We start from the raw sequence: 14614 nt of genomic DNA, 5'->3' as shown, positions 1-14614 counted from the left end.
ACCATACCCTCCTGATTCGGCGCCTTATCCGCGCGCTAGGTGCGCGGGGAGGCGGGGCATTTGGAGGCCCCGCTCGGCCCCTCCCCCTTCTGACAACTCCGGAAAGATGGCGGTGTTGGGGAGCGTCGGGCTGCGTCTCTGGGGCCCTGCGCCCGCCCTGAGGCAGAGCCTCCGGGCTTTCTCCACCACCCACGGGGCAGCCGCCGCGGTGAGCGCGGAGCAGCTGGCGGAGAAGCTGAGGGCCCAAAAGCGTGAGGAGCAGAAACAGGAGGCGAGTATTCCCGGCATGCGCTGCGGTGTACTGGGGACTACATCCCCCGGCATGCGCTGCGGTGCGCTGGGGACTACAGCCCCCGGCATGCACTGCGGAGCCTTAGGGTGCTAGGCTCTGACTACAGCTCCCGGCCGGCTGTGCAGTTATCGGGGACTACAGCTCCCGGCAGGCCCCGCGAGGCTCTTGGGCTGCCCACTGAGCGCGTTGTGCCGTTAGTCCAGAGCGATCCCCTGGTGCCGTTCGGGGCCAGTGACCGCAGGCGAGAGCAGCACGTGCATGGAGCCTCTCCTGCACTCCAAACACCTTATCCCCGGTCCCACCCCGGAGCCAGCACCCCCAGCCGGAGCCCTCACCCCCTCCTGCACCCCAACTCCCTGCCCCAGCCCGGAGCCCCCTCCCGCACCCTCCATATGTGCTGGAACTAGGGATGTGGGAGGTGCTGCAGCACCCCCTGGCTTGAAGTGGTTTCCATTATATACAGGGTTTTACAGTTTTGGTCAATGGTCTCAGCACCCCAGTATAAAAATTGTTCTAGCACCCCTGCCTGAACCCCTCATTTCTGGCCCCACCCTGGAGCCTGCACCCCCAGTTAGAGCCCTCACCCCATCCTGCACCCCAACCCCCTGCCCCAGCCCAGTGAAAGTGAGTGAGGGTGGGGGAGTGCAAGCCACCGAGGGAGGGGGAATGTAGTGAGTGGGGGTGGGGTGTCGGGGCAGAGGCGGGGCCTTGGGGAAGGGGTGGGGCTAGGGTGTTTGGTTTTGTGTGACTAGAAAGTTGGCAACCCTACCCTCGAGGGGTTAATAGTTCTGTAGCACGTTGTGCTGGAGGCTTTCAGAGCGTGCTAAAGCTAGTCATATAAAGATGTGTGGTTGTAACTCCTACCAGAGCCAGTGCGAATTGTGGGTGTTCAGCGCCTCTCAGTCAGGGTTGCCAGGTGTGTGGTTTTCAACTGAAACACTCAAAAAGGGACCCTGGCTGCTCCAGTCAGGCTGCTTAAAAGTCCGGTTGGCCGCAGTGGGGCTAAGGCAGGCTCCCAGCCTGCCTCCACGTGGCTCTCAGTAAGCGGCGGCGGTTCCTAGGCACAGGGGTGACCAGCGGGGCTCCATGCGCTGCCCCCGCCTGCAGGTGCCTCCCTGAGCGCTGGCTCCGCAGCTCCCATTGGTTGGGAAGCCACAACAGGTACAAATCTGGGGCACCGCGACCAACGGGGGCTGCGGAGCCGGCGCTCAGGGTGGCGCTTGCCGGTGGGGGTAGCATGCACAGCCCCCGGCTGCTTTTCTGCCTAGGAGCTGGACATACTGCGGCTTCCTCCATCCCTGGGAAATGCCCGGGCAGTGCTGGTGTGGCTACTAAGGGGCCACCTGAGGTCAGCTCCTCCTAGACTCCCATGAACCACACCAGCCAGAGCCTGCACCCCGAATCCCCTCCTGCACCCAAACTCCCTTCCGGAACCTGCACCTCAACCCCTTCGGCCCCAACCCCCTCCTGCACCCCAAACCCCTCATGCCCGGCCCCACCCCAAAGTCTGCACCCCTAGTCCGCACGCCTACCCCGTACCCCCTCCCACAGCCCTGCCCCAGCCCAGAGCCCCCTCCCACACTCTGAACCCCTCATTTCTGGCCCCACCTCAGAGCCTGAACCCCAGCTCAGAGCCTGTACCCCCTACCGTACCCCAACCCTCTGCCCCCCAGCCTGCACCCTGCTCTCGCACCCCTAACTCTCTCACATACCCCCAGCCCCAAGCACCATCCTGCTCTTCCTAACAGCCGCCCCAGCTAGGTGGCCCTGCTCACCACAAGTGGCTGGTGGCTGCTTGGGGAGAAGGGATGAGGTGTAGATGCTCTAAATTTGCAGCTCCTTTCCCCAGTAGTTCCTACCCGGGAGCCTCCACTTCAGCCCATCTGAGCTGTCTGGGGTATGTCTACACTGCAGTTAAACAACCTGATGGCCTGGCTCAGCGGACTGGGGTCAGAACATTAGTGTGTAGACATTTGGGCTCTCTGAGTCCCTCCCCCCTTGGGGGTCTCAGAGCTTGGGGTTCAGCTAGCCCAAACACAGCCCCACAGCAAGCTCCAAGCAGTGGACAGGGGGCAACCAGCTTTAATTGCTGTGTGGACACACCCACCCACACCCCCTCCCAGCAAGTGGGACACAGCAGCTGCTAGCCTGGGTGGCTGTGCAGGCCAGTCCCTCCTTGCAGGAGGTGCATGTAGATTAGTGTGGTTTGGGGCGTGTCTCTGTCAGTGCATCCAGGGGCAGTGCACTGGGTCTGGTTCGGCTTCCGCCACTGGGGTGGCCACTGCAACCACCCAGTCAGCGGGGCACATCAGGAGCCACACCAGCAGCCAGACATCGCTGTGTGCAAAGCCTGACTGGTGGGTGCCCGCCAGAGACTGCAAAAAAGTAAGTGGGACATGTGGTCTGATGGTGCTGGCAGCACAAAAGGGGCCGGGCAACAGGGAATGCAGAGCTTCACTAGGATGTTCCTGAAACAGAAGAGTTAGTCCCTCGCTATGGTAATCTCCCTCACGCCCATATACAGACCCTCTATGTTTCAAATAAAGGACAACTTGGAAATTATGAGAGTTAATATATAAATAACACATTGTATTACAGTGTACAATCTTTTGCATGATTAGTGGTGTATACAAGACAATGTTTATTAATTTGAGGTGTAATGTGGAACATCGGGCACCAAACGAAGGACAGGTGGTCACGCTGTGTGTGACTTTCTAACATTACCTCTCAACCTGCTTTGGGACAAATCTGGGACACAGTACAGGTGAAAAAACTTGAAACGAAGAACACTAGAAAACCTGTTGGTTAGCAGGATGGTAAAATAGGGAGGGGTCAGTTTCTGCAGCATGAATTACATTTTATGCAATCTCACCTTAACTTTAAAGAGCTATAATGAATTATTGATGCAATATTAAGGTTATATATTTAAATGTAAGTGTCAGGAAATGTTAACATCAATTTGTCCACATTGCATATATTGTCTGTTAAAGCATACGTTTAAACAATTTAACTAATCATTAAACATGGAACAGCATAACTTTTCCCCTCTGCTAGACAGTTCATTGTCAGGTAGGGAAAGAGTCAGTCAGTGGCTGCAGCACTACTGGATCCCCTACCAGGACAGTTGGGTGAAGGCAAGAAAAATCAAGCTCCTGCAATAGTCTGTTTAGTCTTGCTTATTGTGAGTGAGGGGGGCACTTTTTTTTGGGGGGGGGGGGGCAATTAATTTTACAGTAGTGTTTAAAATACCCCCCCTGGAGAGGTGAAGGGTATTTGAATCACACGTTCCATCTCCCACATTCAAAGTGTTGCAGCTCCTGGCCTTCTCTTGATGCCTGCTTGGGCCTTGCAGTGAAAATGAGCGAGGGTGGAGGAGAGCAAGTGATGGAGGGAGTGGGCGGGTCCGCGGGGCAAGGGCGTTCGGTTTTCTGCGATTAGCAAGTTGGCAACCCTACTCTCAGGGTCAGACCCTGTTCTCTTTGCTGCCTTTACCAGGTGCTCGTAAATAGGCATCAAATGGCCCAGCAGTAAACATTACAATCAAATGAAGAAACTACCCAAGTAGTGTGCAACCACCCTGATGCCAAGTCCACATCCCGTCCCTCAGACTGAACCAGGCAAGAGAGATCTAGTAAAGACAGAACAGGGATATAAAGGGAGAGTAACAACAAAACGGAAGGGGAGGGAAACCCCATATTAGCAGAGGATAAGCTTGCCAGCAGGGCAGTACATATTAAGTAAGTATTTATTGTATGTTTAGCCGTTTTTTTTTTTTTTTTTAATATGATTTAGTAGTTTGGAAATTGAGAGCCAACATATGAGCAGCCGGTGCTCCAAGCACCAACAGCTTGCAAACCTTTGTGTTAAAAGAAAATGCTTCTTAATTATTATTTGTATTTAACATGCAAGCATAATGCTGCCATCTTGAATCTGGTGCAATGTGACACAAGAAATGCCAGTTCCCTTTGAATGCACAGGGAACTGGAGAGCTTCAAAAGCTGTTTTCCTTGCCTGCACACTCAGGGCTTGTCTACATGTACAGCGCTGCAGTGGGGCTTCTCCCGTTGGCGTAGTTAATCCACCTCTGTGAGAGACGGTAGCTCTGTTGACAAAAGAAGCTCTCCCATCGCCACAGCACTGTCTGCACCTGGGCTAGGTTGGTTTAACTACATCGCCTAAGGAGTGTGGATTTTTCACACCCTGAGCAACGTAATTATACGGATGTAAGTTTGTAGTGTTGACCTGGCTTCAGTCAGACAGGCATTGTGTAGTCTAGACAGTTAGGTTTGGGGTTACAGGATGTTAGTTGACATGTTCTAACTAAAACATTCTAAAACTCTAGTGTAGACAAGGCAGTGTAGACTTTAAGGTGCACTAAATGGGTCAAGTTAAAGCCTAGGGGTTAGCCTAGCTTTGTATGAGTTAAAGTTTACACTCCCTGTCTGCATTGGACCCCTAGAATGTGTTAGGTAACGCTTTCTAACAAAACACCTTTAGATCCTGGTTCAGACAAAGCCCCAATGTGAACTCGGTTCTCATTCTGAGGGGTTTGTTCTCACAGCTCAGAAAGCCTTGCGTGGCTCAGAGGCCAGCATGGGGTCCATCTGACCCTTCACATTACCTAACGTATTCGAAATAATCAGTGCCCTTCTTCAGAACCAGCGAGTACCATTTTTACAGTCCTTTGTCTGCTCATACCCTTACTTTGAAATCTTGGCCTTACTTCCTTGGATGCTGTCAGCCGGGGTCAAATGTCAGCCTGACATCAGAGCTCCTAGGCCTGCATCAAGTGGGTGATGAAACCTACATAAAGTGGCGAGGCACTGAGAGCGCACTGGAGTTGAAACATTTGGGGATAAATCTTGCCCAGCCGGGTGAGATTCCAGTGGGCTGGCTGCTGTGATAGGACCATTGGGCAGTGTCTGCGGCCCTGTCACTGTAGTAACTGTGCCTCTCACAGTTTTGAGATTCCTCAAAACACCATTGTGAGGGGAGGAGATGCCGAGGCAGACACATTCCGTGAACTGCCCAGTGTCTCACAGGAAGTTTGCGGCAGAGTCAGGAATTGCACGCTGGTCTCCTAAATCCCCGGTACTTAACCTGAGACCATCCTTTCTCCACTTATAACATTTTCTTTCTTCACAGGAGCCTAAAAACCCAGTATTGAGGCGGGTCCGAGAACTGTCCCAGCTCAGCAAGCAGCTGCAGCGGGTTCACCCCAACGTGCTGGCCAAGGCACTGAAGCGCGGGATCCTCTACCAGGATGAGGAGCTTGTGGTGATTGACAAACCCTACGGCCTCCCTGTGCACGGTGAGAGAGGGCCAAGGGAGGCCGCTTTGTGCTGGGCAGTGCGTAGGCTAATGCTAGGAGTGTGTGTCAGCCAATTCTAGTTACTGGGAGAGCAGCTTCACCAACTCCTGAAGGTGCCTTCTCTTGGTGTCTGGGCTCATGTTATATTAAACAATTTCAGCTCCAAAGGCATCTAAATGCCACTCGGATCTCTGCTGCCACGCCAACACGCTCTTCACTGTATAGATCTGAATTGAGCCTGGGTCATGCTGTGCTCATGAATGGAGACCTGAAGTGGAGCTGTACCCCAGACAGCCTCCTGCGGGAGCTGCACGGGGAATAGGGGGATGGGGTAAAGTGAGCCCGGTATTCTGTCTCTAACTTCCCTGATTAGCCTGGGGATTTTCTTCCTACATCTGGTCCCAAGGAGAGAGCAGCATGTATCTTCTTAGGGTCACATCTCAGTTTGAGGAAAGGAGAAAGTTTCACCCACAATGCTGATTGTTAGACAATTCAGCCTCTCCCAGCAGGCTGTGCTATGGGGAATGATGCAGGAGACCTGGCATTAGAGAGCGCTCGGCTGCTCCAGCCTGTCCTAGCAGGAGGTGCGCTTATATGGGCAATACAGCAAATGGAAAAGTGGAAGTTTGTTGTGGTAGTGCCTGAAGGACCCTAATCAGGACCATGGTACGAGGTTCCGTACCCACAGATAGGCACAATCCCTGCCCCGAAGAACTTACTGTCTAATTTGGAATGTGCTTGTGAAACTCTTCTGCTGGTGGGTAGAGGAGCCAGTCAGTGAGTGAACTTGCCTGGCATTGCTCTGCTTCAAGTGGGCACCTGGAGTAAATCCAGGGTTCCTCTGGGAACTCTGAGTGCCTGGCCCCAAGGGTTAAAGTTCTGAAGGTTCCCAGTGGTGCCTGGCAGAGTGAGAACTGGGGGCATCTGCCAGGGAATATGTGCAGGCTCACAAGTGTCTGTGGCGACTGAGTCTCCAAAAAAACCATTTTGGAATATCAAGCTCTTTCCATGGGGCCCTGATAGAGCCTGTCCTTGCTGGCTCTGCACTCAGGGGAAACAGCTTCTGAGGGGAGTTCTCTTGGGTCACTAATCTGGTTCTTTGGTCTTGTTTTTCTTCCAATCACCCAGGTGGCCCTGGGATCCAGAATTGCATCACCGATGTGCTGCCAATTTTGGCCAAGATGCTGGATGGCATGAAAGCTGAACCCCTGCACCTGTGTCACCGGCTGGACAAGGAGACGACGGGCGTGATGGTGCTAGCATGGGACAAGGACACAGCACATCGGATCCAGTGCCTCTTCAAAACGCGACAGGTGGAGAAGAAATACTGGTACGAGAGGTTTGCTGGGAGCAGGAGCACAGGCTCTTATGTGGTTTGGAGCTAGGTGTCGAGGGGCATCTGTCCTCTTAAAGGTGAACTGGAGACAACATGAGGGTGGAATTCGTGCCAGTGGTGGTTCTGCAGCGCAGTGCATTTGTCCACTGAGAGCAAGCTGGATACTTGCCAGCTCCTTCATGTACACCACAAACAGCCCTCACAGCGCAGCTCAGTACCCCCTTGGGCTGTGTTTGAACCTGTGACCTAGAGGGGAAAAGGCCCCCTGTTAATCACATGCTTCTATGCTCTCACCTGGGAGTGATAGAAGCACCATCTGCTCTGGATTGGTTGTGCCATGCTTGGGAATCAGATGATGAGCAATTAGTTGTTAGGCCCGGTAGCCTAATGCTGCTTGCTGTGCTCCAGCCTGGAGAGCGACCTTCCATCTCCTGCTCCCCAGGACTAGGTGGGCCTTGTCTCCTCTCCCCTCCTGTGCACAGTAAGGAGAAGGGTTGAGTAAGATGCTCTTCCCACTCGATACAGCCAGCGGTGAGTCTGGGGCTCAGAGCCTGGGAAAAGGCAATGGGGGGACTCCTCAGGGCTCCAAATCTGGTGCTCAGACCTCCATGTGTAATTGCTGGCACCCCCCAGCCTTGTTAGCTCTTTCTGGGGACTTGGAGCTAGCTGCACTTTACAGCTTTTTGGAAGGGCTGATCATGTTTGTCACATTGAAGAGCCTCCCATTGCAGGGTCAAAACCTCTGCAATATTGCTAATGGAATAAAGGAGACTGACCTCTCCCTGCCCTGTAGAGAGCTGACTGCTGTGTGCAGAGAGCTGGGGTGGGGCCCTGTTGATCTGTGTGTTCTCTTCCCAGGACAATCAGCGTGGGGCTCCCAGTCCCCTCGGAGGGGCTGGTGGATATTCCCATTGTGGAGAAGCAAGTGCAGAGCCACCAGTCGCACTATAAGGTGAGTGAGCTGCCTCCCAGCCGGGCCCCGGTACTGCCAGCCAGGGCTTAGCACTGTGAATCTCTAGCCAGGCCGTCCGCACTGTTACCCTGGCTTCACAGCGCTCAAGGTGTATTTCTTGTGACCCTCTCTTCCTTGTGCGGGCTTCCCTGTGCTTCAGATGACGCTGGCACCGAACTACCGCGTGTCTCCTGAGAATGGGAAGATGGTGAAAGTGCGCCAGAACCGAGATGCCCACAGTGCTGTGACCCGGTACCGCGTTCTGGCTAGCTCTCCCTCTTGTTCCCTCCTGGAGCTCCAGCCAATCACAGGTAAGGCTCGTTTGGACCCCAGTTTGTTAGGATATGCTAGCGACCAGAGCCCCTGATGTGCTTCCTCTGCTGCCTCTGTAGCAGTCCCTATAGTGACAGCAAGTGCCCGAGCCTGATGGGAAATGGTTCAGGCTGAGCCTTTGGGTCTCTGGGAGTTCAGGACTTTGCATTCGAGTCTGGCTTTTGGATAAGATTGCAATTCAGCCAATCAGGAGCATTCCTAGTGCAGTGAGGACCAAGTAGTTTGCTTCAGCAGTCAATCGGAGTGCTTGTTTGCATCCAGGCCTCTCTGGCTGCTGGGGCTAACGACGGGCTGCAATCTCCAGTCCATGCCCACTCTTCCTTTGGCAGTCAGTCTGGGCAAGCAGCAGGTGGCACCAGGCTGTGTTCTAACCCCTGGTTCTTCTCTCTCCTATTGCGTGCTCAGGAGTGAAGCACCAGCTCCGGGTCCACCTGGCCTATGGATTGGGGTGTCCAATCCTCGGGGACCACAAATACGCACATTGGAGCAAGTTGGCACCCCAGGTAAGAGGTGATATGGCAAGGGGAGGGAGTGGGAGCTGCTGGCCCTCAGAAGGGGAACAGTGGCAGAGTTATGGGGCCTGTGTCCCCACTGCACCCCATGCCCTGGGGAAGGCTCCACTGCCTGGTGTGAGGCCTGTTGCTAACCTTTCCCTGGGAGCACTTCCTTCCACATCCACAACCTGCTGAGACTGGCTTCTCCAGGCCAGGGAGTTCAGAGCAGTTTGGTGGGATCTTCAGCACCCCTTTTGGGCAGGTGAGGCCTGTTCTTCTCAGAGCCTCAGACCCAGAGGAGAATCCAGGAACCAGGCCCCAAGACTGCCAGCTGGAAACTCTGAAGGTGTCCTCATGGCATGTGCTGGGGCTTCTCCCTGCCCCTGAGATGATGGGTTCCCCTCCCACAACAAGCCAGATCCTGGGGCATCTCCCTGGGGCGGGGCATCACCTCCACCACCACAAAGATCCCAAGCACCTCTCCCCAGGGATGAGGTGGGGAAATGTGCAGTAGGCAAGTCCCATCATCTCTAGGGGAGGAGGGGATGGTCGCCTTTGCAACATCCAGCTCCTGGGGCATCTCTCTCTTTGGGAGCTTGGGGGTGTCACCATGAAGATCCCAAGGCATCTCTTCCCAGGGCAAGAAGAGGTGGAGGGGATGTTATGCTGCAGGCGGGTCCCGTGGCCTCTCTGCACCAGCCAGATCCTGCAGCACCTCACCCTAGGTGAGATGGGAGGGAGCGATCTTTCCCCTAAAGCAGATCCCAGGTCCTGTTTCCTCTTGGATAGTGTCTGGTCAGTGTCTGGTTCTTAAGCCCAGTGCTCTTTGACTGAATCAGGGGTAACCCCAAAGGCGCCTGTGATGCTTCCTCCCCCAGGCAGGTACCTGGTACACTGTGTTGGCAGCTGGCTGTGGGTGTTTCTAATGCTCCTGCAGCTTGCTGTACCCGCAGAAGCCTTGTTCTCTCGGCCCTCCCTGGCAGTAGGGGCTTGGGACACTGCCTTGTGTTTGCAGGTGGTGTGCTGGTTTTGGGCACTGGCTCTCACCCATCTCGCGCGCCCGCTCTCTCTCTCTCTCTCTCTCTCCTTGGAGCAGAAGCTTCCCGAGAACGCTCTGATGAGACTGGGGTTGGAACAGGCCAAAGTGCGTCACCTCCCCCTCCACCTGCACGCCCACCAGCTCACCCTGCCCATGGGGACCAGCGGGGACAAGCAGCTGCACCTGGTCTGTAGGCCGCCCCGCTTCTTCACAAACGCTTTAAAGCGGCTGAAGCTGGAGATTCCAGAGTCGCTAGAGAAGTGAGAGGAGAGCGGAGCTGCCTGTCTCCGCAGCCACCATTGCTCCGATGACGTCTGACTCTGGTCCTAGCTGCTGTGCGGTGCTGTCTACCTCATGGGAGAATGGGATGATGAGTTCAGTGGTCTCAGCTGCTCCAGGAAAACCTCAGCCATTGGGGACAAAGTCTGTCCATTGACCTGCTTGACTGATCTTGGGCCGTTCAGCTGCTTGAGGGAGGTTCTGACTCAGATCCAAGGTCTGGTTCTGTGCAGAACCAGGACTGGATTCAGTGAAGAGCCAGCAGGTTCAGCCCGCTGAGGTTTGGCAGAGGCAGAGCAGGGTCTTGCCTGGAATCCAAACCCAAACCGGGAACGTCTCTAAACAATAAATGGTCTGATCTCATTCTATGCGGTAACACTCTGTTAGGAGTTGTGTAATCTGGGAGAAAGCCAGGTTGTCTCTGCCATGGGGCTTCCCCCCCACTGAGATGTCAGCTGCCACCAGCAAGAGGCACCAGAATGACCCATTTCACTGTGCTACGAAACTCTGCTCGGGGGGTGACTGACTGCTGGGCTGAGCTGGTGGGGCTCAGCTTCCCCTCTAAGGCCCTGGGCTGGAGGTATTGATGGGCTGGGTGTGTGACCCTGGGAGGTGAGGGAAGTGCAAGGCTGGAATCCTGCCTCACAAACGAGGTGGGTTTCCGCAAGCTCAGCGTGTGTTGAAGGGATCTTGCAGGGCCAGGGGTGCACTCGGTGACCCTGGTGTTCGAGGGGTGGGGAAGGGGGCAGCTGTGCCCTCCCTCAGTGCCCCCGGCTGGAGATGCACACTGCTGGGGTCGGGGAAGTCACCAGATTTTGGAGCTAATCTCTGATTTCATGAGAGGTGGAGTCACAAGTCTCGCAGCCTCTCCCCTCCTTTAATTCCATCGGGGGCTGCATTCTGGTGCTAGCCCCATTCACACTCTGTACTGCTGGCAACATGGCCAGGGTGCATGGAGTGGGGCAGCACAGCCCTTCCCTACGGGCAGGAGCTCTGTGAATTGCTCAGTCTGAGCTGCCATTCTGGTGGGATTGTGTATTAAGACAGTTGGCCATGGGGCAGGTCCCTGTCTGGAATCCGAGCTCTTCTCCACCACAGACATTTGTAACATTCATTTGTAAACCACACAGTGTAAATACAGCAGTGGCTTTGCCTTGGCCCAGAGACTGCACAGAATGCATGGTTTGGGGCTGGAGCCTTCCCTCCCCCCTGCCCACAGCACCCGTGGCAACGTAACTTGCCTTCCTGCTGGGATTCCCTCAGCTCTGCAGCTTGCCTCCAGCCCTGTAGAAGCAGGTTTTCCCTAGCGGGCCGGCAGGAACCCTGGGTGCTGTGCTGTGAGACCCAGTTCTTCGATCGCACAACAGCAGGTTCATTCTAAGGCAAACTGTCAAATGCTAGATCAACATGAAACCCCCTCAGCTGGGCTCAGCAAGGGGCAGGGGATGGTGATTCTTGCCAGCCAGCCCTGCCCTGTCTGTGTGTCACAACAGTTCTAGTGCTTGCTCTCCGTAGAAAGGGGTTAACACTCCTGTGGCATGTGTTATACAGCCAGACTATGATCTCTGACTTAGAATCAGTTAATCCTCCCCTCCACCCCAGAGCCCTGACCCTGGCTACAGCACAGCACAGGCCCTGGCCCATTGTATGACAGAGACAGTTGAGCCCATGTAAAGTGACCATTGCCAGGTCTGAGATGCCAGATGGGAGAGTTCATTAGCGCATGCTGGCCTACGGCTTTCCTCTGTAGAGGTGTTTGAGTAGGGGCATGGCTTCCTCACTAGAGGGCTCTTATCTCTACAGTTTATCCTGCCCCCAGCCCCCACACACACTCCTTTGATCCAGTGGGGCACAGGTTTGCTGACCGTGAGGACATAGGGCAAAGCCCCAGGTCCTTGTTGAGGGGTGGCTGGGAGGGGAGAGGTTAAGTGGTGGTATACTAGGGTTTGAAGGGTGGGGAGAGGTTGTGTTAAATACTGGATTGTCCATGTGGCTGGAATCTTAAGGGGATCTCCAGGTGTGTCCCATTTGGCTCACGGCTGGAGGGAGAGCACCTCACTCCCCCCCCCCCCCCCCCCCCAAGCTCCATTCTTGTGCTTGTCCATGGCCGTAGAGTGAGACGCGCTGATGTGCAGTAATTAAATCAAAGTCGGGTCTAAACTTCTGTCCAGAGGGGCTTTAACATGGTCCTGCCCCTGCTAATTCAGTGGGGACCCCTGGCAAAGAGATGATGGACAGACAGCTGCGTAACAAGGGGAAGTCTCTTGGGACTCATCCAGGCTAGACCCCCCTCTCTTCCAGGGTTAGTCGGGTCCATACCACCTTTCAGGCCAAACAGCAGAGCCAGGAGAAGGCCTGGCCCTGGCCCAGGCTCGATGGGGAGGGGTGAGGATGGCTGGGCAAGAAGCCGCTGCAGCCAAAGCAAGGGGCTAGAGTGGCCAAGCAACCAGAGCAGGGCTGGCTTTAGGCCAATTCAACCAATTCCCCTGAATCGGGCCCCACGCCCTAAAGAGGAGAATCGGTTGAATCTGCCTAAAGCCGGCCTTGCCCAGGCCCTTTAAATAGCCCCCAGAGCCCTGGGGTAGCAGGGGCTCCGGGGGCTATTTAAAGGGCCAGCGCTCCAGCTACCTGTGCTGCCCCATCCTTTAAATAGCCACCGGAGCCCCGCCGCTTCCCCAGGGCTCCTGCATCTATTTAAAGGGCCAGGCGGTAGAAGCAGGGGAGCCCTGGGCCCTTTAAATAGCCCCCGAGCCCCAGGCTGCTGCTACTACCCCCTGCCCTGCCCACACCAGCCTCTGTCTCCAGGAGGGAGGAGGAGGGGGCACTTACTGTACAGGGAGGGCTGGGGGCTGGCTCTGACCCCCTCAGCCAGTGGTGAGCTGGAGCCAGTTCGCACGAACCGGTTGTTAAATTTTAAAGCGGTTTTAGAACCGCTTGTTAACCAGCTTCCCTGCGAGAAGGGGGCGCTGCGGCTTTGATGGGCTCCGGCCGGGAAGTGTGTAATTCCTCCTCCGGGCGCCGGGGGTGCTGTGCTGTGGGAGCCATGTGGGCCACCTCCTGGCCCTGTTGCTGCTGCTGCTCCTCGGACCTCTGACCCTGGGGCTCCTGCTGCTGCCTAGTGGGTCCCCTGCTGCTCTGCTGGGCCTGGGCTGCGTCCTGCTGCTCGGGCTGCTCCAAGGCGCTCTCCCCGTGATTACCCACCACCCTGCCCGCAGCCAGCCCCTGTCTCCAGCCAGCCCCTGCCACACCCCCTGCCCGCAGCCAGCCCGTCTCCAGCCAGCTCTGCACCCCCTGCCCTGCCTGCAGCCAGACCCTACCTCCAGTCAGCCCCTGCCCTGCCTCCAGCCAGACCCATGTCCACTGGTGCCCTGCAGTTCCCAGGGCAGTAACCCTGCACACCTACTTCAATGAGGGGGGCAGGGAGCAGCTGGGACCCACACATGTGCACACCCTAGGATGACCAGACAGCAAGTGTGAAAAATTGGGACAGGGGGTGGGGGGTAATAGAAGCCTATATAGGAAAAAGACCCTAAAATTGGGACTGTTCCTATAACATCAGGACATCTGGTCACCCTGGCACACCCCCAGGGAGTGGTGGGGACCCACACATGTGAAACGGAGCTCATTTCTAGTTCAGGCCCATCTTTTTAAAAAAGAACTTTAGGTAGGGTTAACGTACATTACGCAATGTATGTAATATATAATTTTGTTATTATTTATATAGTTATGGAAAGTAAATAATACATGGAAGAAATGAAAGGGTTTTTTTTACGTTTTTTTTTTTTTAGTCATCCCTGCCGGGGCCCCGCCGAAAATGTTCGAATTGGGCCCCGCACTTCCTAAAGCCGGCCCTGAACCAGAGAGGCCTTCTAAGTGAGCCCAGGGGCACAAGCACAGGAGCCTTTTACACTCAAGTGCCTCTGACAAGCCTGCATGGGGGGAGGCTCAGCAAGGTTTGGCCATGGGATGGGGCAAACTCCTGAGCAAGCAGGTCAACTTATAAAGGGGTGGTTGTTTGGAGGTGCGGCTCTTCCCAGGATGAGGGTGAGGGAGCAAGGGACCTGTCACTGAACTTAACTAGGCAAAGTGCTGCACCAAGTTGGGTCAGGCATGGGCCACCTGAGCAGGGGGAGCGGGCAGTGGGATTGCTACCGGGGCTACTGTCCCTGAAAGAGTACAACTGCCCATGCAACGAGCAGGAGGAAACGGTGTGGAAAAGACCCCACTGGGACCTCTAGAGGCAGAGTCACAGGTCAAAGGCTGCTGGCTCTGGAGAAGAGGCTGGACCTGGAGGGGCGTCGATAGGCACCAAGGCCCAGATTTTTAAAGATGTTTAAAAATCGGTGAGAGTGAGGTACCTCGATACCTTTGAAAATCTGCCCTACGCACTAGATCTGCAGATCCATAGTAAGGTTTCCTTGCCCGCTCCTCTCTGCCTCCCCTGAGGGGCCGTCAGCTCTTGTGCTCAGCAGTGTCTCCCCTGAACAGCACAGCGGTGTCCCTTCCCTCGGGTAGGTGCACATGAGAGTGTCTACTGGAGTCTGGGGCTTGGCCTGGTCGAACGCCTACCATCCTCGC

At 55.4% G+C, this 14614-nt stretch overlaps 1 protein-coding gene across 1 annotated transcript; it reads left to right on the top strand.

The window, feature by feature from the left end:
• Window positions 1–74: 74 nt before the first annotated feature.
• On the top strand, window positions 75–10399 carry RPUSD4 (RNA pseudouridine synthase D4). Its single transcript, XM_024205524.1, has 7 exons — window positions 75–271; window positions 5438–5603; window positions 6732–6933; window positions 7798–7891; window positions 8052–8202; window positions 8630–8727; window positions 9815–10399. Exons 1-7 carry the CDS (start codon window positions 107–109, stop codon window positions 10019–10021), a joined length of 1083 nt encoding a protein of 360 aa, XP_024061292.1. The 5' UTR covers window positions 75–106; the 3' UTR covers window positions 10022–10399.
• The last annotated feature ends 4215 nt before the right edge of the window (window positions 10400–14614 follow it).

This window comes from Terrapene carolina, unplaced genomic scaffold, assembly GCF_002925995.2.
Source record: "Terrapene carolina triunguis isolate 2854851 unplaced genomic scaffold, T_m_triunguis-2.0 Scaffold374, whole genome shotgun sequence".
NCBI classification, from domain to species: Eukaryota; Metazoa; Chordata; order Testudines; family Emydidae; genus Terrapene; species Terrapene triunguis.
Note: the sequence above shows the minus strand (reverse complement) of the source record. Positions and strands in the feature narration are given on the sequence as shown.

Excerpts from the sequence above, each read along its gene's own strand:
- RPUSD4 (XM_024205524.1), top strand. The coding sequence starts at position 107 with ATGGCGGTGTTGGGGAGCGTCGGGCTGCGTCTCTGGGGCCCTGCGCCC. Across the intron at positions 272-5,437 it reads GTGAGGAGCAGAAACAGGAG|GAGCCTAAAAACCCAGTATT; the intron begins GCGAGTATTCCC and ends CTTTCTTCACAG. Across the intron at positions 7,892-8,051 it reads GCCACCAGTCGCACTATAAG|ATGACGCTGGCACCGAACTA; the intron begins GTGAGTGAGCTG and ends CCTGTGCTTCAG.